Source organism: Camelus bactrianus, chromosome 4 (genome assembly GCF_048773025.1).
Source record: "Camelus bactrianus isolate YW-2024 breed Bactrian camel chromosome 4, ASM4877302v1, whole genome shotgun sequence".
Lineage (NCBI taxonomy): Eukaryota > Metazoa > Chordata > Mammalia > Artiodactyla > Camelidae > Camelus > Camelus bactrianus.
Window position 1 is genome coordinate 47,440,791 of NC_133542.1, and position 26,249 is coordinate 47,467,039.

At 51.3% G+C, this 26,249-nt stretch overlaps 1 protein-coding gene across 1 annotated transcript in view; it reads right to left on the reverse strand.

The window, feature by feature from the left end:
- Positions 1-11,469: 11,469 nt before the first annotated feature.
- SHB (SH2 domain containing adaptor protein B) overlaps positions 11,470-26,249 on the reverse strand; it is a 126,132-nt gene continuing 111,352 nt past the window's right edge. Inside the window, exon 6 of the mRNA XM_010952907.3 lies at positions 11,470-11,910. Coding sequence (XP_010951209.2) covers positions 11,727-11,910 — 184 coding nt within the window. The 3' untranslated portion in view covers positions 11,470-11,726. The remainder of the gene's footprint in view (positions 11,911-26,249) is intronic.

A 26,249-nucleotide genomic window follows, 5' to 3' on the forward strand; every position in this document is an offset into this window, starting at 1 on the left:
TGGGGAAATCCCAGGCTGACAGGAACACTCCTGTCTGGAGCTGAGCCAGTCCATTTCTTTGTGCGGCAGGTCACCGTGTAGGCCTCTGCCCTTCCAGCTCTTAGTTCCTGGTCAGAACCCTCCCAGATCCTTAATTGGCTCTTCTTGGGCATATGAATGTTGGAAGTCAAAACCCTCTATTTTCTGATTCAGGGTTGATCCTAAAGTTAGTCTTTCATTTCTCTGTCCTCATCTACCCGTTCTTTAATTTCGTTCCTCAGTCTATCCATACCTCCAACCTCCGTCTCAGATGTCAGATAGCATCCTCTAACCCAGCTGTGATCACCTCACTCCTCATCTTAAAAACTTCCAGTGGGTCCCTGTTGCCCCCTCCACCCAAATCCAAGCTCCTTAACTTGACTCGCAGGCTCTCTGTGTCCTGGCCCCTCTACCAGTCTGTCTGCCTCATCCCCAGTTACATTCTGGGCTTCAGCCATGTGCAGCCTCTCAACGTTTTGCAAATTCTTGTGTTCCTTAAACCCTTTTTCCCCTTTCATCAACTCTTGGCAATCAAACATATTAACCCTTCAAGGCCACTTGCCTTTTCCCCCAAAAAGCACTCTCTGATCAACTTGGGCAATATTGGTTGCTTTTGCCCTTAACTTCCCCTAGCACAAAGTTTGGGGCAGTTCTAACATCTGCCTTATGTTACAACCATTCATGAAGGTGTCTCCCTTTCCCCTTGCCCGCTCACTAGGACAGAGCTGTCTGACTTGTTTCTGGCCCTCCAGCTCAGGGCTTGGCAAAAAGAGTGCCCAAATACAATGCTGGTGGAGAGGATCTGGGTTCTTGGGGAAGGGGCGATGGGAAGGAATGCTGCCAATGGAGCTTTGCTTAAGCACCCTCTACCCCCTACCTCCCTCCCTCTCCTGCCAAAATGCTTTCTAGAAACTTGTCTAGTGCCCTCAGGCTCCATGGGCCCTTATGTCCACAAAAACAGCTTTACACAGGCTGTCATCAGTGGAGTCCAGGCTACTGTGAGCAGCTCCGTCCAGATAAGGTCATCTGCGGTCCTTCCCGAGCAAGGGGTCAGTGACCTTCTTTTCTGTTCAGCTCACAACTCTCAGGCCCCTGCAGTCCTTTGTGCCTGTCTCTGCCACTCCCCTTCACACCCCCAGGCTGCAGCCACAGGCCAGCCGCTGCTGGTTCTCTTCCCAGAACTTTCACTTGCCTGTGTTCTTGTACAAGTCCCCAGACTGCGAACACTTAGTCCTTTGCGCTTCGAGGGCCCTGCCTGCTTCCTGACAAAGTCCTGTTCACCCTTCATTGCTCAGCTCACAGAGAGGATGTTTGCTGCTCTCCCTGACCGTGACCTCACTACCTGATGCTGCAGAGCTCCCCCACAGTGCTGTTTTTTGTGCCTTGTATGCACTTTACAGATTGGAAAGCTAGATTCTGGGTCCTGGAAGATTGGTTAAAAAATAGATCCCCAGCCCCAAGTCAGACCTACTACAAAATTTCCAGAGGGGTGGGGGGGTGGGCAGTGGTCTCTCTCTGTCTAACACAAGTCCCAAGTGATTCTTCTCAGACAATTTTGGAAAACAACAGCTCTAAACTGATACCTTGACTCATAATAGTAACCTAAACTTTGAAAGTTTCAATTCCTGCAGGGCTCAGGAATGTGTGAGTGAATGAACCTGCAGCCCAGAGAGGAAACTGGAGTCCAATCCTAAGGAGAAATGATCAGGGCTTGAGACAGGGACATACCATGTGCTGTGAGTGTCCATAAGAGAACAAAAATGCACTAGCTGCAATCAGGGAAGGCTACCTGGAAGAGGTGACCCACAAAGCATGACTAAGGTTTAAACTAGTTGGGCTCCAGAAGAAGTGTGGGATGGGAAGGAGTCCCAGACTTCTCATTCTCCCTGACCTAGGTTCCTTTCCCCAAATTTGCCTTTGTTCCAAGCATACCTACAGGCAGAGCCTATGCCCCTCAGAAAGGTAACTCTCAGGTACTCAGAATATTTGCTGACCTCTGAGAGGGATCATGAGACACTTTACTTGGTATCTAAGTGACACACACACTTTTGAAATACAAATGAAGTTTTACCTAGCAAGGACTGAGTCAATAAAACATCAAACATTTGCACAATAGTCTTTGGGTTTTCCAAGTAGTTACGGGATAGTTATTCCCTCTGATTTCGTGTGCTCAGGGAAGTCCTGTGACCTGTTTCCTAGTGAGATAAGGCTGGGATGGCACCACCTCCACCATTTTTGAGAACAGAAGCACAATCTCATAATCCCACTCAGAGGTCAGTTGAGGAGTTGGTGCCTGGCACTTGGGAAAGGATCTGTGGACAGTGAGCTGCAGGGCAGAGGGGAGACTGGCCCTTTACCTAAGATTCTCTGATCATAAGACACCCAACGAGCTTGTCACAAATATAGGTTCCTGATGTCAACCAAGACCAGAGGAAGTGAAGTGAAGCAGGACCCTATGGGGTCCTCCCTGGTACAAATCCTTTCTTTGTCCTCCATTTCTTATTCATTCAGCCTCCTTGACCTTCCCTGCGCTCCAAAGGACAGGTTCAAACAGTTACTAATCAGGGAAGGGAGTGAATGCAGAAAGAAGGGAGGAACAGTCAAGAAATAGTAGTGCAGACTCAGGGCAGGGTCCTGGTTCCTCCTCAAGGAATATGCATAACTGTATCTTTGAGTTCTTTTGTAGGAACTAGGGCCCCACCCAGGTGGAGGACGGCAACTTCAGACAGAGCACAAGATTCCTGGAGCATTGCCCTGTAACCTCACGCTAAATTTTTTCTATAAAACCTTTTCTGTGAAAACCATCGGGAAGTTCAGGTCTTTTGAGCATGAGCCACCCATTCTCCTTGCTTGGCCCTGCAATAAACCTTTCTCTGCTTCAAACTCCGATGTTTCGGTTTGTTTGCCCTCACTGTGTGTTGGGAACACGAACTTTTGTTCGGTAACAGAAGGCCTTCAGAATTTGAGTCACATGTGAATCACATGATGAGGCAAAGAGGGAAGCACTGAACTAGATGTGGCACGTTGCAAGGTCAGCAGACCTGGGTTTGAGTCCTAGACCTGCCGCTTCCCAGTTGTGTACCTTGGGGGCAAAACCCTCCCCCTCTCAGAGACTCAATATCCCCGCCTCAGGATGAGGGGCCTTCCTGAGCCCACCTTCTGAGTCCCTGAGGGACTCTCCCCAGGATGCAGCTCTGGTGCGATGGAGACTGATTCTCATTCACATGGTGGATGTGGAGGAGGCAGCAGAGCTCAGGGAACAGGTCACCCTTCTCTCTTGCTCCTGGGGTGAAGGGACTCTATAGTTCCCTTAGATCCTGCTAACCTCTGGGTGGTGGCTCCCCTCTGGGGCATGAGGCAGAGAGGGGGAGTGCAGGGACCCCACCACTAAATCTAACTTCTGCTTTTCCTGGTGCTGCTGCACCTTCTAAGCCTCGGTTTCTCATCTGCACAGTGGGGCTCTCTTGGTGGGAGACTGGCGCATGCACAACGTGTAGGGCACACGCAGTAAGTCCCTTGTAATTGGAGACTTGTATCGTTGTTACATCACTTAACAAATACTTATTGAGCACCTGCTATGTGCCAGTCGCTTGCCTAGATCCCTGCTTGTGTGGAGGCCACATTCTAGAGGGTGGAGACAGACAGTGGACACGATACATGTTTAATATTTAAACAGTAAAGACACTGCATAGATTTGATGTTTAAACAATAAAGATAATACTAGGTTTAATATTGAAATAAACAAATGTAATTATCTAAATAGTAAATAAAACAGCTGCTTATTATTTAAATAATAGAGTATGATAACATTAACTTAAATAAATAAAGATGAGATGTCAGAAGATGCGGAGGTAAAGGATGGAGAAAACCGCTCTGGACTTCAGTCCCAAGAGGAACAGGATCTTGAGCGCTGATCCCTGTCACTATGTTTAGTAGGGCTGGGGCATTTTTAATTTGTAAAGTGGACGCCACTTTCACCTCCTACAGGAAGCCTTCTAGGAATGCCATACCCCTTTTCCTCTCACAGTCTGTGGTTGTATTGGCCCCTGTGTTTCCTATGAAAACTCGCCTTGTTCTCATCCTAGCTGACGCTAGCTGAAGGCTGACGAAAGCTAAGGTGTGCTAAGAACGTTCATCCAACACTGTGTGTAATTTTTGTAATGACACCATAAGGTCACTTCTTGTACCGTGTTATGGTGGAGATAATTTTTGTACCTTGCCCAGGTCACACAGCTGGAAATGATGGAGTTAGGATGTTAGCCTGGGCCACCTGGAGCCCCACCTCAAGGGGTGACAGCTATTTTTCTTCACACCTGCCTCATGCACTGCCTGGCCCCCAGCCCAGGACATCCCCCTCACAGGTGAAGAGGATAAGGGGCTTGCTCAGGGTGACACCAGGAGCTGGTGTCTGGTAGCTAAGGTGAACAATTATTCCTGTCTGCCCAGGACCATCCCAGTTTTGGCACTGAGAGCACTACATCCTGGAAAGCCCCTCAGACTGGGTCAGATTGGGACAATTGGTCACCTACAAGCAGAGCTCAGATAGCCTCTTGTCCTGCCCCCACAGCCCCCATGCCTGAGCTCAGGCTATTTTTGATGAAAGGAAAAGGCTTCACTCATGCCTCACGTTTTATGAAAAGTGTAAGTTGCTGCAGGTCCTCTAATGTAACCAAATGACTTTTCTTAGGGGGGCTCCCAGACCTGCAATGGAAAGTAAACTTGTCTGTCTGGAGGACAGGAATCTTTAAAGATGTATCTAGATTCAGACCCAGTAATGCCATCTCTATGAGTTCCTCCTTAAGGGAAAAACAGAAATATGGGTAGTGATTTCTGAACAAAGATATTTCTTGCAGAGCTGTTTGTACAAAAACTTGAATAAGCTAATGTAAAGTAGAATATCATGCAGCCAAGAAAAAGGTCATGTCATAGGAGATTTAATAACATGAAGGAAAAGCACATGACACTATTTTAAGTGGAAAATGGAGGTTATAGAACTATATAAGCACAACATGAACCCAATTTTGTTTTAAACAATGTATACAACCTAAGTGTCCTGCAGCAGATGAATGCATAAAGAAAATGTGAGGTGTATATAAACATATATACGCCCTGAATGAAATGTCATACAGCCACAAAAGAAGGAAATCGCACAGTTTTTGACAACATGAATGGACCTTGAGGACATTATGCTAAGTGAAGTGTCAGGCAGAGAAAGAAATACTGTGTGATCTCACTTACATGTGGAATCTGAAAAAAGCCAAACTCACAGAAACAGAGAGTAGAATGGTGGTTTCCAGGGACTGAGAGGTGAAGGGAAAAGGGGAGGTGCCGGTCAAACAGTACAAACTTCCAGTTACAAGATGAATAAATTTTGAGGATCTCATATTCAGCATGGTGACTGTAGCTAACCACACTTATCACATACTTGAAGGTTGCTAAGACATTAGCTCTTAAATGTTCTTACCACATATAAAAAATTGTAAATGTGGGAGGTGATGGATGTCTTAACTAACCTTATTGTGGTAATCATTTCACAACATATACGTGATCAAGTCATCACTTTGTAGACCTTAAACTTATACAATGTTAAATGTATAAGTTTATGATATTTTAATGGTATCTCAATACAGCTGGAAAAAATTATATATATGCATGAAAAAAAGGCTGAGGAAATACTTCAGAATAACAGTGCTTTTCTTTAAGGTAATTTTAATTTTCTTCTTTACATTTCCCTGAAATAAAAATTTCGTTCAGTAAGTAAACAGTAATTTTTACCATCAGAAAGTCAATAGGTAAAAGAAATACTGCATAAAACTGTTCTGTACTCAGCTGTTCTCATTCGGCCTGTCTTTCCTTCTCAGTCCGCCTGAGGTAACGGGGCCATAGAGTAGAAAGCAGTTAAGAGAGCCCTGGACTGGGAGTCAGAGGGAGCCTCCCAGGTCTTGCTTACACCAGCTCCTCTGCCTGCATGTGACGTCAGGCTCAGATAGCCGTTTCTCTGTCCCTTCCTCTGCTGTCTGTCCCTCTGCTACGGCACCCATCGTCCACCACGTTTACATGCAGCCCTCTCATTTCTCTTCAGTTTGTTTCCGCAGAGCGGCCTTCCCCACTCCCTGGGACTGTCTGCAATGCTGAAATGAACCACACGAGGGCGCCAGAACCACACTGGTGACATCCTGCTGTCCCTTCAAAGTTGTCCCCAAAAGCCGGAGATGATACCAGTCACCGCAGGTCTGAGATGCTGCCTCTCAGAGGGAGCAAGAGAGAGGGAACTGACTTGTAAACTCTGTCCTAGGAGAATCCCTACCCCTACCCCTGTCTTCCTAGAGCTGCTGTACTGACCAAGGCGGCCACCCTCAAGCATCAGAGGCAAGTGGAGGTGGACTTGCTGTGTGTCTTTGAGCAACCCCCTATCCCTCTCTGGACCTCAGTTTCTGGCCCGCACTTCTGGGTCTCTATGCAGAGATGCAGGGAGGCAGGCGTCAGGCTGACCACAACTTCCTGTCGACTAGTTGAAGGAGATGTTTTCTGTGCTCAGCTTCCTGCTCCAGGTCATCAGCTTGTCCCAGACCCTGTTTCATGCTCAGTGTTTGTTAAATTGAACCAAAACAGAAATTTAAATACTCCCCCAAACATAAAACAGACGTTAGAGGGGACCACCAGAGACATTTTCTCCTCTCTTTTCAGGAAATATTCCTGGTTGCAGAGCGCTGGGGTTGCCCTTGGCCCCTGGTCCTTGCTGGGCCCAGGAACATGCCAGGGCTTTGCCTTCCCTTGAACACGGGCCTCCCACAACAAGCCGTGTGTGTGTGTGTGTGTGTGTGTGTGTGTGTGTGTGTGTGTGTGTGTGTTTGTGTGTGTGTGTGGTGTGTGTGTGGTGTATGTATGTGTGGTGTGTGTGGTGTGTGTGGTGTCTGTGTGTGGTGTGTGGTGTCCGTGTGTGGTGTCCGTGTGTGGTGTGTGTGTTTATGTGTGTGTTTATGTGTGTGGTGTGTCTGTGTGTGTGTGTGTGTGGTGTATGGTGGGTTTGTGCAATGAGGGACTAAGGAGTTGGAGGTGTGGATTCTGGGTCACTGGAATATGGAATCAAAGCCTGAGACATTGGGGCAGCAGGCGAGGAAGGGGCCTGCTAAGAGATGGAGGCCACGTCCTCAGGAGTGAGGGATGAGAGAGGCAGTGAGCTCCTCCAGGGCAGGGTGAGGTCGGGCTCCACTCCAGAGTAGGCTCCCGGGCATGCTAGGGACCCTGTGCTTCCTCAGTGCTGAGCCGTGTGTGAGGGAGGGGCTTGGGCTGCAGACCCCCGGGCTCTCGCTGCCTTGGGCAGCATAAGCACAGGATGATGATGATGGTGTGAGGGCAAATGGGAGACTGCCCACCTTTCTCCAGAAAACAGGCCACCATCTCCCAGGCTTCAGGGAGACCAAGGGGATGAACACCCCTCCCCTCGCCCTGCTCTGCAATTCTCCCTCCACAGGAGGAAGCCCTTGGAGGCCCAGAGGACTTGCCCTCTCCTACCATGGCAGGCTGTGCTCCACCAGGCCTATTGGACCCCCGATGATCCCTGACCTGTTACCTCAGCCCAGAACACCAGCCGTCCAGGCTCCCTACTCATCCTCCAATTCCGCCCCCCCCCCCCGACATAGGGGCACCATAGCCCCTCTCTGTTACATCACTCGTAGTTGCCTGCTTTCCCCCCACACTGGAAACTTCTTGAGGGCAGGTGTTGGGTCCCATTTTCCTCTGCCTTCACTGGCCTGAGGACCAGTAGGCACTCAGCAAATGTTTGCTGAACAAATTAATTTGTTTTCATTTAACGAGCTCATTAAGGCTCTAGCTTCCTCCTAATTAGGAAGCAGGAAGGCTCCTTTTTTCCTGTAACAATCTACCTTTGGGGGATGATGGCAGATCTTCAGCTTCGGCAAGAAGAAGGCAATCAAACTAGATCCTGGGGCACACATTTGCATTTTAAAGAAATAGGACATGTGCGCTCAGTGAGGTACATTTAAACAAGACATTGGGATATTAAAAGCTTCACATTAAATATACATTATCATACAGCTTGTCACACAGAATTAGAGCTTTACAGGACACTTTTGAGGAGTAGGTGGTGGGCACAAGGCTTTTGGCCCTTGTGACACCGCAGCCCCGGGGAAGGGGGGAGGGGCGGAGGGCTGTCCATGCCCAGAGGACGCTGTGTGGGTCTCTGGGCTGTGCTGGCTCCCCTGGACAGCCTGCTCCATTTGTCTCTGCTGGTAACCAAGTCTGGAAGGTAGAGACAGTTTGCTGAATGACCATTTGATCCAGCCAGGACCCTTCACGAGCGTCGATGGGCTAACTCCAAGTGCCAGCGGACCTCATCTGTCACTTCTGCACGCACTGTCCCCGGGGCCTGTGAGAGCACATGGTAAGCCTGGCTGTCTGTCCCTGCTGGGCCCTTGGTCAAGTGGCATCAGCCACTTCCCTCAGAGTGTCTTGGAGAACCAGCCAGAGCTGGTGTTCCAAATCTTCAAAAGGCCACCTCTGGGTCCTGTGACTGTCAAGGGCTCCCCTGTAGATATGGTGCCCTTGCTCGAAGTTACATCAAGATTCCTCTCGGCTCATCCACCAGCCTCTGAGGGGAGGCAGCCCAGAGCCTCCTGGGAGGGCAGCACAGCTCAGCCTGACTGGCCCAGCCGCCCAGAGAGGAGCCGCCGCCTCACACTTTCTTTAGAAGGGCAGCTCTGTGAGCCTCTCTCCTGACAGGCAGGTGGGCCCTCTCTCCCCACAAAGCCTCCTTTCTTCTTGGGGCTGCCATCGTGTTCTGGGGGGCCTGCCCAGAAGGCCCTTGACTCTTCAGTGCTCAAGGACATTACCACTCAAGTGGTCGGGGCGTTACGGACAATAATGGAGCCAGCCATGGAAGGAAAGAAAGAAGGGAAAAACTCCAGCAGCTCTGTGGCTCTGAGCAACGACGGCAGCCTGTCAGGGGCTGAAGGCTGTGTTCTGAGACAAAATGCTAGAGAGAGATATTGTATGGCAGGAGCTTGTTTTTTTCCCTCAAAGAAATCCAGCTCATTTTTTTTCTCCCCATTAATTGGCAGCAGATGAAAAAAAAAAAAAAAGTCAAAACAAAACCCAAACCAACGCCAGTAACCTGAATGTGAGTGTTTCTGAAAGGGAAAAGCTGTTTCAATTGTTAGATGTCCAAGAAAACATGAATACACGCTGACAGAGGAAACAGTCACAATTAGAGGAAGAAGAGGGAGAGGTTCATAAAATTAAGGAAAAAAATTTCTTTCAGCAGCTCCCATCCTGTAAGCTGGCTCCTCTGCCGGACTCAGTCCCAAAGGGGAGCTGGAGGTTGGGCCTCCCAGGGAAACTTTAGGAAGATGGAGGCGGGGAAAGGAGGGAGGCCCAGGAATCCCTTAAGAGAGCAAAGACAAGGCCAGAGGGCGAGGCAGTCTCGCTTATCCTCAGACCTCAGGCATTTGCTTCTGAGGAGAAATCTGCTCTGAAGATTGTCTACCAAGAAGGGTTGTGGGGCCCATGTACTGCCCCACCTGTGGCCTCAGGAAGAGCCCTGCAGGAACCTGGACTTGCTGGTGGAGGCCACCCCCGTCCCCTTGACAGGCTGCCTCCCACGTCCCCAGCCTCTAACTGGATCCTTGGGATCCAGTCTCCTTTGACACCTCTGTTTGGACAAGTGCCAACTCCTCACTCATTTTCCCATTCAGTAGGAAAAAAAAAAAAGAGGAAAGTGTGAATCACTCCAGGTCCTCTTGCCTCAAAGGATGTTTTGGAAAACACAAAACAGGTGAAAGGTCAGGACTGAGGCTTTGGCGACTAGACCCAGGCCACAGGCAGGAGGGGCTGGGTCCACCTGGACGGAGACAAGGACTTGGGAGGCTGAGCAAGAGCAAGAGGCGGGCTGGGCAGGAAGTGGTTGCCAAGGAAACAGCTTTTGCCGTAGCAGCCACCTAAAGGGGCTGGGCTTCTAGTGCTGCTCAGCCCTGGCAAGTCCTCTCCCGTCACTGGGCCTTCGCCTCCAATCTGAACAGTGGGCCTGAAGCATCTCTGAAGGCCTGGCCGTGCTGGTGATGTTCAGACTCGGTTCAGCCCCCTGGAGCTGGGGACGACGGTCACCAAACTTCCGTTCCACTCAGACCACTGGCAGGCAGCATGATGCGTGCTTGGTGAAGGCGTTGAAGCCTGTGCTGTGTCTGGGTCCCTCTCACCTCATTCAGTAGGTGGCAGCCATGCCTTCCTTGCTGCTGGGTGGGATGATTCTATTTCTTCCATCGAGTTTAACTGTGGTCTGGTGGGTGGGTCAGAGGGAAAGGAAGGGGAATTGAATAACAGCAAACTTACCAGGTGTCTGCCCTGACTCTGTGAGAAAGACCCCGTCTCCTGTCAAGGGCAGGGACAAGACAGAGGTGGAGTGTGGGGGTGGGGGTGGGGGTGTTTTTACCTGTGTGGAAGCAGTGCGGACGATTGAAGGCGCCACGTCCCTCGAGAGGTCAGGCTTTGCCTTCCCCCAGGAGCAGGGTGACAGTGAGGCCATGGAGAGCCAAAGCACTGGCCTTGGAGCCCATCAGTCTGGGCTCCAGAACCTCCTCTGCTTATGGGCTGTGTGACCTTGGACAAGTTACTTTCCCTCTCTGAGCCTCCCTTTCCCCACATGTTAAATGCCTTACAGGGTGGCAATGACCAAATAATGGGGAGAGCTCGTTATGAACCGTTGGGTACTGTGTTCCTGGGGGTTAACACAGACTTGCCATCCCTGGGCTGCTACAGGCAGAAGGGAGAGCGTGGTTGCTGGGTCAACATTCAAGGCTACCATTGCTGGAGCCTGAGCCCCACTTCCTGCAGGCTGACTCTCAGGGGGCAAAGAAAACCCCTCTGCCCCACCGGCTGCCTCAGCCCTGCGCTGGGGGCTCTCCTCCCTCCCACCCCAGAGCCTGTCATACCTACCGCGTGCGCCCAGGAGACACACCTTGTTCTGGGAATGAAACCAGCAGGTAAGCACTGCCCCCCTCAGAGACCCTTTGAGGTGTATTAAGAAAAGGGATAAGAATATATTAAATGACTATTTTATTTACACACACTATTCATAAATAATTGAATCCTCTTTCTGGCTGCACAATGATTCCTTGGAGATCTCCTAATTATTACACTGAGTGACTTAAAGTGGATGACTGGGCTTGCATCTGTGTGTGGCCGTGTTCTCCCAGGTATGTGCTCATACTCACAGACACAGACACAGACACAGACACACACACACACCCCTCCCCCCAGAGGGGAGGCTCAGCGCACCAGCATTTGGCTCCCAGCACTAAGGGGGCCCAGTGGGAAAGCGGTGCCTGTACACAGGTGTGAATTTGTGGACAGCTGGAGAACAAAGAGCCGCAACCCCGGGAGCTCCCGCCCCGCCCCTCCGAGCTGCTCTCCTTTGTTCATCCTGGAAGGCATCTCTTTGGATTTGCAAATATTTTAATTCACAGAAACTCGAGGAGGGGTGAGGGTGGGGACCAGGGTAGCATGATGGCCAGTCCTTCAGTCATTATCCAGGCCTTTTCCAGCCCCCGTAAGTGGCAACAGCATTCTAGAGACATGCAGTGGTGTGCTAGTACCATACACACGACACAAACTGGACACGGTGGCAACAGTGGCCGGGTGGGTCGGCGGGGCCACCAGCTCCTCCACGTCTGGGCCCTGTCACAGAGCATGACTCACAGGGTCCGCACAGCCACGGGGTAGAGGAGGGACAAGTGCTCGGCCCCTTTGATGGGCAGCTTTCTGGTGGTGTAGTAGTGGATGACTTCTGGGACACTGTCGAACGGGGGGCTGTTCTGACCCAGGACGTATTTCTCTTTGGTTTTGGCCAGTTTCATGTGCATGAAGCCCTGGTTGCTCCTGTGAACAAAGTGCAGAGATGATTAGGATCTGCTTAGGATGAGGAAGGGGGTCGGGGGGCTGTGGAACAGGAAAGCAATTCTCAGAGAGCCACTCAGTTCTGCTCTGAACCAGGATATGTCATGTATTCATATTCCTTACCCCAAAGAATTCTTCTGGCCAAATCCCTGCTAAGGTTCAAGGATTCCTCTGGGACAGAACAGATCCCAGCCAGGAACAGGGCCTGAGACCAGCTTAAATGTGGTTGCACTTAAGAGCTCCCCTAATCCCAGCAGTGCACCAGGAACCAGCAGCAAACACGGCTGCAGAAGAGTCTTCTGACCTTGAGAGCTTTGGGGGACTTCTTCAGGAAAACAGACACACCCCTAAACTTGGCCCCTCTTCCTATTACTGATGTAGACAAGAAATTACACCTTGCCTGGCAGGCACAGTGTTTAAGACCCCATGCCCTGACAAGTGGGCAGGGCAGGGGTCATCACCCCTGCTTTACAGATGAGGAAACAGAGGCTCCCCCTTCATCAGGATGGAACTGTCATTAGGAAGGGGATGCCTTGCCAAGGACTACAATTCCCAGCCTCCCTTGTAACCACTGTAGCCATGTGAGGGACTCGTTTTAGCCACTAGAATGTGGGGAGAATGTGGGCTTTCCCCCTCTACCCCTACTCAGGCACTCTCCTCTCTGTGCTTCCTTCCTCTCCAAGGCCCAGCCTGAGCATTTCCTTGGCCAGGAAGTCTTCCAGGCTCTAACAGGCAGGGCTCCTTTCTCCCTCTGACTGCACGGAGGACACGCCTCCATCAGCACATGCCTGAATGAGCTGAATGAATTGTGATTACTTATCCATTCTCTCAATTTCCCTGAGAGCTCCAGCACAGGGCCCAGGCTCTGTGCCCACCATGCCCGGTGTCTGCTGAAAAGGGCAGTAGGTGGGCTCCTCGGAGGTCAGAGCAGAGCCCTGTGCCAGTGACCCTCACAGCCTGCCAGCTGCACCAGCATGGTGGGTGGAGCGCTGCTTCTGCCTGGCCTTTAGCGGACCTCTCCCACCCCCACCCAGGACTCTGGTCACATCGGATGGCTAACACCTCCGTCCACCTGCCTTGCCCAGGCTGCCCTTTCCCTATCCATTCAGCTCCAAGCCTGGCCTTCTATGATTTTGCCACCACACCTGTGGATGGCTTGGCTTCCAAAAGCATGGTCCAATTTACTGGGTGTGTGTCACTGAGTGAGAGAACTGGGGCTCTGATCTCCTGTGCCTTCTCCAAAGCCCATCCCCACCCTGCGCGAGGCCGAGAGCTCCAATGTGGACATAGGTTTGCAGTTTTGCAGCCCCTCTGGGCTTTGGTTCTTCTTGCTTTAGCTACGCCCACGCCAGAACTCTCTTCCAGCCAGAACGGATTCCCCACGCTTACCAGTGCCTGCTCTATTAATGTGTCAATTTGGACTCTAGGATCATTTTCACATGGGCAGAGCAAATGCTTAATGAAGTGCAGGCACTGAGCAATACATCTGCTCATAATGTATTTAGAAGTGTCACCCTCAGCTTAAAGGAAATCGTTCAGAGAGCAATTATGTTTCAAGAGAGGATAATTCCTGTAAAGAACTGAAATTTAAATCAAGATTTTTTAAGGTTGACAATGTTCTAATTACAGAGCCTGTGGCAAGTTCTGCTCCACAGTGAAGGGTCATTTCACTGGAGAATTGCATCGACACATCTGAGAAGCAGGAGGCGCACTTGCTTAAGCCATTAGAAAGGAACTGATGAGAGCATTAAGTAGAAAAACTGAGCAACTCCATCTGAGCTAAGACTCTGCTACCCACCTTGTTGGAGAGATTGCAAATCTGAGCTGGCCAGGAAAGGACTGTGATTGCTGGAATAAAGCGTCGAAATTAGGTGGCTAAGGAAACCAGGAATAGTTACAAAGCTTTGTGCTCTTGGAGGCCACATGTTCAGCTTTGCCTGCAAAAGGGGTGTGTAGGTTGGGGAGCAGGGCTGGAACTGCAGGTGAACAATGCAAAAGAGTGTGTGTGTGTGTGTGTGTGTGTGCACACGCGCGTGGCCTTGGACATGTCCTGCCCTGCATGGGGTGATGTTTTGGGTTTTATGTACCACAGATTCACAGCTGGGAGAGCAAAGCCTAGGATGTGTTAGATCACAGCAACCAGCCTTGAGCTGGTCTGACCGCTGCAGCTCTGCAGGCACGGCAGGGGTGAAGTTGCAGGGGGAGCTGATGTAACTTCTAAGGTTAAGGAAAATAGCTCATATGGGTTAATGCAATATTTTCACACCAGCTGTTCTTAAAACATCCACTGAGGGATGAAGTGGGCAGGGATGGTGGCAACAGCTGCCAGATCAGAGATGGGAGCTGAAGCTCCTCTGTTCTCAGCTGAGGGCTCGGTACAGCCACCAGGTATAGAAACTCCACACTGACGCCTCCACCTCAGACACTGGTGCCAGCACTGACCTGTGGTCCCTCCTGACTCTCCAGGCCCAGTGTTTCTTCCCCTGACGCTGGTGTTCCAGTACATGCTAGTTTAAAACTCTGAGCTGGGCTGTGCCAAGGGGGCAGGTAGTCACAAAGTTCAGAGACCAAGACAGGACTCAGGCCTGTGACCCTCAAGTCCATGGCCTGACCATTCCCTGTAGAGGGAGAAAGGCCCAGGAGCCGGCCCTCACATTAGAGCCCCTGTAGGAATGGCCCTTCCCCTGGGCTCAAGCATTGCACCCTGAACCTCAGGGTGGTTCTCTGGACCTCAGGCTGTCCTTGGGCCATGCTGGGCCATCCCAGCCCCTACTGGATCCACGGGGAGGCTGACTGGATGGCCTCAGAGGGCACTTCTGGGTCTAAGGTCCTGGATCCTGTGTTTATAAACATAATTTGCTGCCCACTTGGTGAGGGCTTCTGCAGCCTCACCGCCCCCTCCACTGCTGCCCCAGGCCTCCAGTCCTGCTCTCACTGGGCATGGGCCCGGACGGCCTTCGGGGTTGATATTTCCTGGGCACTTCCTGTGAGCCAAGCCCTGTGCTGAGCACTGATGGGAGGTGGCTGCGCCAGGGTCACATAGCAGTCAGCGCCAGCGCTGCTGCTTCTCCTTGGCGAGCCTTTCCCAGAGCCCACGCTCCTGCCCTCAGCACTGTCCAGCTTCAGGAGTGGCTCTGACTTAGCCCTCAGTGCTCCATGTGAGGCCAGGCAGGGTGGTGGGCAAGAGGCACCAGACCCTGAGCAAGTGGCTCCTCGACTCTGGGCCTCAGTCCTACTCCACTGGGCTGATGGCAGGTCAGAGCAGCACAGGGGCCTGGAGTGATCGGGGATGGTGTGTCCTGACTAGCAGAGCCCCCTGCCACAGAGGCAGGGTGGTGACCTATCACACAGGGTTGGTGGGCCCTGCAAAGTGAGCAGGCTTTCTTTTTGAGACAGTCTGTCAAACCCCAACTCATGCAAAAGTCAGGTTCAAAGCCTTGCCAACATATACCCAAGAAGTGTGCTGTGGTGATACATCCTGATGGGTCACGAGGTCCCCACAAGTGAGATGCCACCTAACAACAGCTGAAGATTTACAAACAGCTGCCAGGGGTGGCTTTAACGACCCTCAGCTCTATGCAGAAGAAGATAGCCAGCCCAAGATAAAAATTCCCAGGGAGGAGGGTGGGTGCCTCAGACAACCAGCATGCACAAGGATGCCGTGGTGCCCTGGACAACGCTTCCGGAGCAAGAAAAAATCAGGGCACCATCTCATCTCACCCCACCCGCTATCGTGGGATACCCTGGAGGAAACTGAGGTCAGAGAGAGCAGCAAGGTGGGCTGTGGCTGCGGCCAGAATGCAGGACCCATGAGTGCAGGGTCAGGTAGGCTGGGTCCTGGCCCCTGCCACCTCCCCGTCATCATTTCTGGGAAAGCCCGAGTCCCTGGGGAGCTCAGACAGGCTGCCGCCACCTGCCAAGCTCCTGCGTCAGCCCCGTTTCCTTTGATAGGCCACCTTGCAAGAGCAAAGTCACAATTAGGGGTGTCTCCAGTGGGTGACCTGTCTAATGAGTCTTGTAAGGCTGGCGGAGGCTAGGGTGCTGGGGCTGTCAGATCACTCATTATCATCACAAAAAGCACCTCCTCATCACCAGGATTATCAAACGTGCCTGGCGCGCCGGGCCTAATAACAGGCCCCACCTCGTCTCATAATCATGGGCTTTAATAAAACATCACTCAGCCCGCAGCTGCCCGCCCGAGCAGGGTGCGAGGCCTCACCTCTCGCTTTTAGACCTAATTGCTTGATGCATATTTCATGAAGAATCCTGGGTGATAGTTATATTAAATCACTTCTTTTCATGATGAAATGACTTAAAAATACTTGCATATAATATTTATGCAGGAGAAGGCAAGGAAATTGCCCTTTGGGACTAGCATGTAGGACCTGGTTACCAGAATCCATACACAGAGGCGATCTCTGGTTCACCTCTGTTGAAAGGTGGTTGGGAGCTGCTCTCTTGACTGAGATGCCCCCAAACATTGTCTATCAGCTCAAAACTGTCCATGGCTCCCCAGTGCCACTGCAGAATGCATGCTCGAACCCCCTGTGCACCAGGCTGAGATGAGCCGTTGCCACGTGTTATCTCACTTAAGCCCACAGCAATGTTGCTCAGTTGCTTAGTGTAACTCTTGTTCTTTGCGGATGGGGAAACAGGCTGCAGGAGGCTGTGTGCTCTGTCCCATGGGACATGGTGCAGCTGGGATTTCACTGCATCGGACTGATTCTAAAGCCTGTGTTCTCTTAGCCTGTGGTGAGCATTCAAGGCCCTGAAACTATGACTGCAGCCTTATCTTCCCCTGCTTGGCCACCCAAGCAGATTGATCCTGGTGTCCAGGTGGGCCTTTAAACTCTTTCTGCCCTGCAGCTCTGTGAGCTGCTGAGGTCAGGAACCCTGTTCATCGTGACATTTCTCAACAGGCCAAGCCTTACTCCCCTCTGGGCCCTCAGCACATGCCTGGCACACAGCTGGGCACTCTGTCCTTCTGTCTGTCCATCCATCCATCCAGCAGTTACCTAGTGAGGGTCTGTCCTGAGCCAGAGGGACAAGGCTCCATGCATCCTCTTCTCTGGACAGCAAGCTCCTGAGGGCAGGCTGGTGGTCAATCCACCCTGTCCCCCAGTGTGGCCCAGCCAGGGTAGAAGCTGCCTCCTCCAAGGCCAGACACAGTGGCTGCTTTGTCTGGCAGCCCTGGTCCCAGAAAAAGCCTGCAGAGCAAGTTTCGTGAGGGGCAGAGCCATGGGGAGCATGCAGAGGGTCACCCCTTCAGAGGGTACAAAGGCACCTGCCTCTCAAATCAGAAAGAGAAAGCTTACCTGAGGGAAGCCACAGGGAAGAATGGGTCAAACCCCTCTCTTTCCCTGGGATTTGAAAATAAATCATTTCTGGGTCCACTGAGCCGACCAGTGCCCCTGCCCGGGCCTAGATAAAATGTGATATGTGATACAAGTTCTCTCTTAAAGCCCCGTCTTCCCGATGGCCCAGGCCCTGTCTGCTCTGGAGCCCAGCAGGTCTCTAAGTGGCTGTATCCCCTCTTCTTCTAGTAAGGTCATTTAAATTAAACAATTGAATCTTACATTTTGTAAGATTCCTGGGGAGATAGGGAAGAGCAGAGAAAGGAGGAGACTGTGCATTTGAAATGCTCTCAACAGTTGGTTGCAGGATGATTCTCAGGGGAGGGAGGTGTCACAGGTCCTCTGCTGTCTGTGAACATGACAATGGCCACCAGCGCTCACCCTCAGGGCCTCAGTGTACAGGCCCTGAGACCAGCAGGGGAGGGCATGAGACCAGCCCAACGGGTCCTTCTGTCCCCACAGGTGTGCACTCAAGTCAGGGTGGAGATGGACACGGGCATTTGTGCTGAATTAATGGGGGACAGGTGTGGTTCCTGGCCTGGCTCTGATGCTGATCTGCTGTGACCTTGGATGAGGGAGCCGGCCTGGAGGGTGACCATGGCAAGATACCTCCTGCCTCAGTGGCTACTTAGAGGCCTACAAAACAGGTACTTCCTGCCATAAGCCCACCCCATGGTTGGCAATGCTGCCTCTGCGAGCAAATGGCTCTGAACTGTCTGCTCTTTGATCTCCAGGGAGGTGGGATACAACAAACTTTCCTCACCATGCCTGTGAGCAAGGTGCCACCACTCCAGAAACAGTGTGAGTGCCTGCAGAGAAGCATGTTCTGAGGAGAGCCCTGAGCCTGAAGTGGGAGAGAAATACCCAGATCTCAAGTGATGGGGGCCCTCCAGGGAAAGGTACCTGGCTGACATCTCCTGAGGGCCTACTGCGTGCAGGCCAGCATCTGCACACGTTGTGAACTTTCAGCACAGGGCCTGGGAGCCAGGCACACAAACAGGAACATGATAGCCGCTGCTGCCCTTGGTCTGTAACTGGACCAACCTGTAGCTTCACAAAGAAGCTGGGAGGGCTGGCGCTCTCTGCAAGACATCCACTGCACACACAAGAACACCAGGGGCCAGAGGGAGAAACAACCTGCCTGGGTCGCAGTGAGACAACTCCAGGGCTTTCCGAGCCAGAGGACCAAGACGTGAGTCCTAGTTGTGTGACGGGTTCTCTAACTGTGTAAAGCATGGAGTGGGGGGCATGGAGGACCCTTCCAGCTGAGACATTCAAGGAATCGAGGGAGCTGGGGGAAGGGGCTTATGAGGTCACACACCACCCACTGCCTTCCGAAACAGCCTTCAGGGTGACAAGCCAAAGACATATGCACCAAGTTATAGCGAACAAACATCTAAATGTGAACACCGCTGAGCCCAACAACTTGATTTACAACCAAATAATTAGACTTCAATAAACGCATCGGCAGCGATTAGCCTCCCCGAGAAGCCTGGGCATTTCTCAAGCTCTAAGTTGGCGGCTCAGGGTGAGGGCCTTCAGTAAATCACGATGAAAAGCCATCTCCAGGCAGAAGGAGAGCTGGCAGACGCATCTTCTGGCAAACATGGAGAGGCAGGAGGCTTGTTTTGTGCCACACAATGCGGCAGGTAGGTCCAAATGAATTCATCTGGAGCAACTTTCTCAGTAGTATCAGACAGGAAGATTTTAATGATCAAGACTGACAGCTGAGGGAGTGAGCCTCCCATGACTGGGAGCGTGTAAATGGGAGGGTAATGACACATGGGGGTCAAGCTGGATGACTTTTGCAGTCCTTTTGGTTGGTGTTCCCATCAGTCCTCTGGCTCGGCTAAGTGCACATGGAAACTGCAAGGGAAGGGTGGAGGCAGGGGTGACATATGAGATGTTGTCAGAGCTTTAGGAAGGGAAAAAGGGTCTAGCATGCTTTTGCTTTTCCTTTTCCTTTTTACCTCTGATTGAGGACTATTCTAGGAATACAAAGACCCTTTGTGTTTGGAGCAGGTGGGGTTGGTGGTGGTTGCTGGACTGAAGGCAGATGCCTGGGTTCAAACTCTGATCCCACTGATGTCTTTGGCTGGGCAGGTCCCCACTCCCTGAGGCTCAGCAACCCCATCTGGAAAAGGAAGAGGGGGTCCTTCCAGTGCTGAAGCTCTCAAGCCAATGAGAGACATCACAGGGGTGTGGGGGCTGCGCCAGCATCAGCAGGAAGACCAAGGCAGGGCAAGATGGCCATCCTCACGCTGAGGAAAGGCAGTGAATCCCTGGGCTTGGGATGGCACAATGGCAAAAGCAGGCTTCTTAACACCTGTGCCAACAGGACGGACAGAGTGCATTCAGGCCTGGAGGGTCTCCTTCTACTAGGACAAGCCCTTCTCAGCCCATACTCTCCGTGGAGCACTGGCTCTCGACTGGGCCAAGTCTACCTCCCTCTGGGGGTATTTGGCAATGTGTGGAAACATGGGAGCTGCTGGCATCCATGGGCGGAGGTCAGGGATGCTGCGTAACAGCCTATGATACACAGGACAGTCCCCACAACACAGAATAATCCAGCCCCAAACTTCAATAGTCACCTCGTGCCTCAAATCCTTCATCTATGAAATGGGAATAACAAAAGTTCACCCTCACAGGAGTGGTAAGGGGTCAGTGAGAACATTGTGTGAATGAAGCATGAACACCTGATACATGTTAGTTGTGTGGCTCCTCACTTAAGGGCTTAAGACAGCCCAGAATTTGCCAGAAGGCTTGGCGGCAAAGGGCTTCAGGCTATTTCCAAGGACCAATCCCAGACTGCACCCCCAACCAGCAGGTGCAGGGGGAAGACACCACACCCGAAGGAAGGTCCAGAACAGGGACTGGGCAGATACTGGGCAAAGGCAGCTGTGGGGTGAGCACCAGCTGCCATAGAGAGGAACTTGAGGGGCATGATGGCTTCCTTAGGCAAAGGGGGAGCTGGAAACCTGGGGTCGACCCAGGTGAGGCTGGAGAGTGAGACGAGGGGAGCATGCCTGGGCGAGGAGGCAAGACAGCCCTGAAAGGTAAGTGCAGGGGTCCCCCACCTGCAGACCCGGGGGACTTAGACCCGGGTCTGAGTCCCGGCCTGCCACTTCTGAGTCGTGTCTCTCTCTAAGCCTCAACTCCTCCTCTGTGGGAAGGAGCTCTTACTGCCCATCCATAAGAGCTGACCCGAGGTCTGAACTGGATGGTGCATGAGAATGTTGGGCAGGTGCTGCGGCTCGGGGTTCAGATGTGGCTTGGTTTCTACTTGCCCTGCGGGAGCCTGCATACAAGTTGCTGCCCATCTGGTTTGTCTTGCTGGCTCCATGCTGCCCAGACTGAGTGCTGAGCGTGTCTCCCCATCTGCCTGGTCTGCGGTTCACGGTCACGTTGGCAGTAGCTCCACCTCCTCCAGCTGGGCAGCCCGCCTGGCTGGGGTGGGAGGCTGGGTTCTGGCCCCAGCTCTGTCGCTGGGTGACAATGGGCAGGGTGTTTTCTTCCCTGAGATCAGTTTCCCCAAACATCAAGCGGTATTTCACTACACCCTCAAAAGCACATTGTTACACACTGGGATCCATGTGAAAGCAAAATGGGAAGGATGAGGAAAGAGGCTTCTCTGCTTAAAAAATAGTGGTCATAGATGGTCTATAGCATTTCTTAAGTACCTACTGTGTGTACTGTTTGTATTCACCATTTCTGAGGGAGACAAGACACTAAGCAGAGGCTTTTGAGACCATCTGTTTTCCTGCCCTTATTTTACAGGTGATACCGAGACCCAGGGAGGGCGGAGGTTTGCTCCTACTCTCCAGTGAATCAGGGACCAGAATGCCCCCACCCTCACCCTGCGCCATCAGTTGGAGGGGATTCTCGGGCACTACCAGGAGCCTCTGTATGTTCCGAATAGGCAGTGATGGCTGTGACAAGGTGGGGATACGGGGGGTGGGGGGAGGCAGCAATCCCCCCACACCCCAGTTCTCATCCTTATCCTCAAAGCACAGGGCTTACCCTTACTATCTCCTGACCCAACTCCTTTCCTGGTGGGGGCTTCCCTTGCTAACTGACCAAGTGAGATTAGGTGCTTTGTAGGTGAGTCCCCCCAAAGCTTTGTGGGGGACTCACCTACAAAGCACCAGATCCAACTTACAGTTTCACTTAAAAACAAAACAAAACAAAAAACAAAAAACAGGAAAGAAAATTCAGAAAGGCTTTTAAAAACTGCAAGCTAAATCAGACCTACCTGCTTGTTGGTCCTGCCTGTAACCTGAGGGCACTTTCCTCCTCCCTGGAATTTCAAAGGCACACAGTTGACTGTAAGCCACCCAGACACCCTGGCCAAGGGTCTTTTGCAAATCATGTGAATGACAGTGGTTTTCAGTGGGAGACACTCCCAGAAGTCCTTGCGGATCTGGGCCTCAGTGTCTTCATCGGTGAACTGGGGAGTAGATTATGATGTTCCCTAAAGTCCACTGAAAGCAAATGGAAAGAGCTCTGAACTGAACATGAGGGACCTGGTCCCAGCCCTGGCTCCTGCCCTCTTGAGCCTCAGTTTCCCCATCTATACAACAAAGGGACAGGACTAGATGACTGACCACTGAGGTCCTGCAAACCTCTAAACCTTTGAAGCTTAGCACACAGGAGATGCTCACATCACATGATGAGGAAGTGATGACTATTTAGATATTAAACAAAAGGACTTAACTTCATTACAGGTACCCCAGAGTCTCAGGGCTGGAAGCGCTGCACAGGTTTCTCAAAAATAAAGTGTTTTCAAATGTGCCCCAGAACGCCCACATCACAGTCCCTGCGGACTTGCTAAGCCTGCAGCTCCCTGGGCCTCTCTGGAACCAGACTCTGCCTTTAACACGCTCTCTGAGAGATTCCCACGCACATTCAAGTTTGAGAACCACCATTCTAGTTCTGATGATGGAAAGTCCTATGTAACATACCCATCTTGTGTCCAGTTTTTGTTGCTTACCCCTAGTGTTGGGGAGCTTACTCCCTACCAAGACAATACTTTCTGACCTTTGACGGCTCTGCCCATGGGAAAGTCCTTCCATGTTCTGAGCTGAAATATGACTTAGAGCAGCCTACTGATATCATCACTGAGCTCTGGTTCCCGAAGCAAGAGCAAACCTGAGGCTGCTCCTCTCTCTCCAGCTGTCCTCATGAGGCAGAAGCCCCTGTCCTCTCCTGTGTCTCCTGTGTCACGATCTCTCATACACTGGGGGCCTGCAACTGGACATTGACCCCAGTGGGTCTGCCCCACTTGGCCATCAGCCCCTCTTCTGGATACGACTCCACTGCCAATGTGGACACCACAAGCCTTCTACCTCCTCCTGATCCCAAAGGACAGGATCTCATTGACACGCAAGTGTCAGTGGGTATAGACAACATGCACCTCCTGACCAAACCAAAAGGGGCCCCAGTCAAAGCACATTAAGAAGCAAAAGCTCACTGGCTATGGCCACACTTGGAAGGTTTGCAAATGCAATTTTGGAAGGTCACCATCAGCCCTTAGTAATCTGGGCTTTGGAGGGCGAATCCTCTCATGTTGAGCATTCATTCTGGCAGCTTCTTGACAACCTCCGTCCAGGGTGGAGTTTTCTCAAAATTAAATCTCTGGCTCTTTGCTCCCTAATGAAATTGATTTCTGCCTTGATACACAACAAAGCTTTCATTTTATTATTTGGCTAGGGTTTGACCACATTAATTACAGTTTTTTTTTCTAGCATGGCTGCAAGTAATTGAGTTCCAAAAAGTTACTTACTATTGGAACAGATTGGTTTTTTAAAAGCACAACTCCTACAAAAGTGAGACACTCAACCCTTTGTCACAGAAGATTTTTTGGGGTAAGAGTCGAACAATTCAGGATGGGAAAAAGTATTTTTTTAGCTTGAAAACCTGAACTCAAAATGGAATTATGCTAACATTTGGAGATGGTGAATCTGAGATGTGGGTGTGCCCAGCACACACCATCTCATGCATTTGCTGCCTCAGTGTTTCCATCATCACTTGTGTCACAACTCATATACTGCCCCAAGTTTTTAATCATTATTATTGGCACAATTCTACTTGCTTCAGAGGATACGCTGCAGAAGCCTGTTCAAATCAATTTCTAACACCAGGTAGCAGGGACTGAAAGGTGCCTGCCCGGCACCGTGTAAATGCGTTTTTCCCTGGGAGGCTGTGTTCAGCCCAGGTGGGTATACACCTTTAGTGTCAGGTGGAAATGATGGGCACACGACTGCATTTTTGGCAAGGTCGGGGGTGGGAAGGAATCGTGGGAAAGATAAAGGACCAACAATGCAGAAAGAATGCCATGGGGAGACAGAGGAGCTGACTGAGACTTTGGAGTTCACAAGGCACATCTCTGTCCACAATTAGTAATCACCCGGGCCAAGGCAGGGCTTATGTGAAGGGGACAAATGAAAACTCAAATTGGCACCACAGAGAGAGGGGACACTGCACAAACTCTCCTCTAATCCCAAACCTAATTACCCTTCTACCTCGCTGTTATTTCTCAATACATTACTATCCTCCAAAGCCCTGCTCACATGCCACCTCCTCCAGGAAGCCTTCCAAGATGCCACCAGTCAGACTTACTTTCTTCCCCACTTACTTATTCTCTGCCACACCTCCCTCCATCACAGCACTCACCTATTGCTTGTCCCCTTGCCCAGACCACGAGCTTAGAGTCTGACATGCCTTTGTCACCCCATCCAGTCAAAGGCCCAGTGCCTAGTAGGAATGCAGCAGTGACAGGTGCACTGCTGACCTGTCGCCCCTGCCCTGAAAGCCTGTGCTGAGAATGTGGCAGGCTGGTCCCCAAGCCGCCGGGGGCCGTAAGCAGCATGTAGACTTTCAAAAGGAGAACAGGAAAAAAAAAAAAAAAAAAAAAAAAAAAAGCTTCTAATTAAAGCAGTTCTAATAAGCCAGCTTTGCCAAAAGCAATTGTTTCTGATATTCCTCCTGGGTGAAGCAATCTTTGAAAAAAAAAAAAAAAAAGGCATTGAAAGTGGCAGAAAGCACCCAGGGCTGGAAGGAGGATTGTAGCTGCTCACTGGGGGTGCTACCCAGCAAAGGGCAGGTTTAGGGCACTCTAAGAACCAGGCATGGAACAGCCCCCACCCCAGCAAAGTGGAAGAGTGTGTATATGTGTATGTGACATACACACGTGCACAGCAAAACATTTTTATAGCTTTAGCATTTGAACTGTGGAAGCAAAGACAAGAGCTATAAAATCTGACATCTGATTTTATAAATCTGCCTCAAATACCAAGAACGTTTATGGAGAAAATGGAAGAAAATACAGTGGTATGGGGCTCAGAAGGGTAATAACCCTGGGAATGGGAGTTGAGACATCTGGGCTCCAGCAACTCACTGCGGGACCTTGGGAAGGTCCTTTCCCCTCCCTGTGCCTGTTTCTTTCATCTCAAAGCCAGGATCTTGACCTGGATGATTCAAGACCCTTCTAGTTGCAAGGGCCTGAATGTCTGGGGAACAGTGAACCTTGGGATTTTCACTGCAGTTGCTTCAAGCCCCACCAAATGCCTCTAGGTGGGGACTGATCATATTTCCTCTGGAGCCCTCTGAGTTATTTACCTAGCTATTACCAAAATAAGACCCCAAATATGTCCCTGGGGGAAGTAAGCACAAAGACCCTGCAAACAACCCCACCTGCATTCATATAGCCTCTCAGGGTTTACAGAGAGCTTTCCCTTCCGCTGTGTCCCTGGGCCTCAGGGCTGAGGCTCAGAGACATGAAATAACTCGCTGAGTGACCCTCGTGGCTGGAGAAAGCAGTGGGGTTCAGGCGCTTGTCCTCTGACCCCTGACTGCATCCTTCTCTGTGTTGCCATCCTTTCACTGATGGCAGATATGAGGTCCGAATCTGTCACCATGGCCTGTCCCCACAGCACCTCATATGCCCTCCCAAGTTCCCAATCAAGCCATTACCAGATGGCTTTTGCAAAAATATTATTAAATAAGTCCTATTAACAAGATGTTAGAAATGTGATTGGAAAGAAATGTTTTTCTCATTTGGAAAGACCACCCAGTGCCTCAGAAGGGAAGCTGTCCCAGGGCACAAGAGGCTTCCTGGCGACGGACAGGCAGTTGAAATGCCTTCCCTGGAGGGTGAGCCACACAGGCAGATTTATGCAAGCTGATATGAGATAATTAAAAACCAGCTGGAAATGTAATCGGGGTGGCTCAGACAGAGGGGACGGACCAGGGAGCTCTCGGCGGGGAGCAAAGGGCAATGCTGCATGCCTGGCAGGGAGGGGAGACACAGCAGGTTAGGAAGGGAAACCCCAGCCCACCAGCAGGCATGCTGGGCACTGACAGGTGGGCAGGTGCTCTGGACAATGGGTTGGCAGTGCAAGTGTGGGCACCTCCTGCCTCTGGGTTTTGGGCACCAATGGAAGAGGGCAGCTGAGTTAGGAAGAGTTTCCTGGCTTTTTCAAAACTGACCATCCCAGGTCCATGTTGCGGCTGCCGGTGCCACCACTCACCAGGCCGTTCAGAAATCTGGACGAGGCCCTTGACTCCTCGCTCCTTCTCACTCACATCAGTTCTACCAAGACACGGTCTCCATCCGGCTGCCACTGCCCTGGTCCTTCACTGAACTGGTGCAGCCTCCTCAGCAGCCAGCCCTGTAGCCCGATCTGCCTTCCAGATACATCCCCGGTCAGATGGGGCTTCTGAAAACCTCCATCTCTAAAGTTCACTGTCTTCATTTAGTCTCCAGCATGGAGCATTTGAGGAGCCTGTTTTGCCTACAGCAGCAGCTTCTAATTGCAGCATTTCTTTTAAACCTTTTAGAAGGAGCAAACACGCCACACACTAATTGAGCAGAAAGTTCATTTTCCCTCCATCAGCCCTGAAAAGATGTGAAATCTTTCATGCAGTGAGAGCAAAGACACAGACACCCTAACTCCCCTGCCCTTTCTC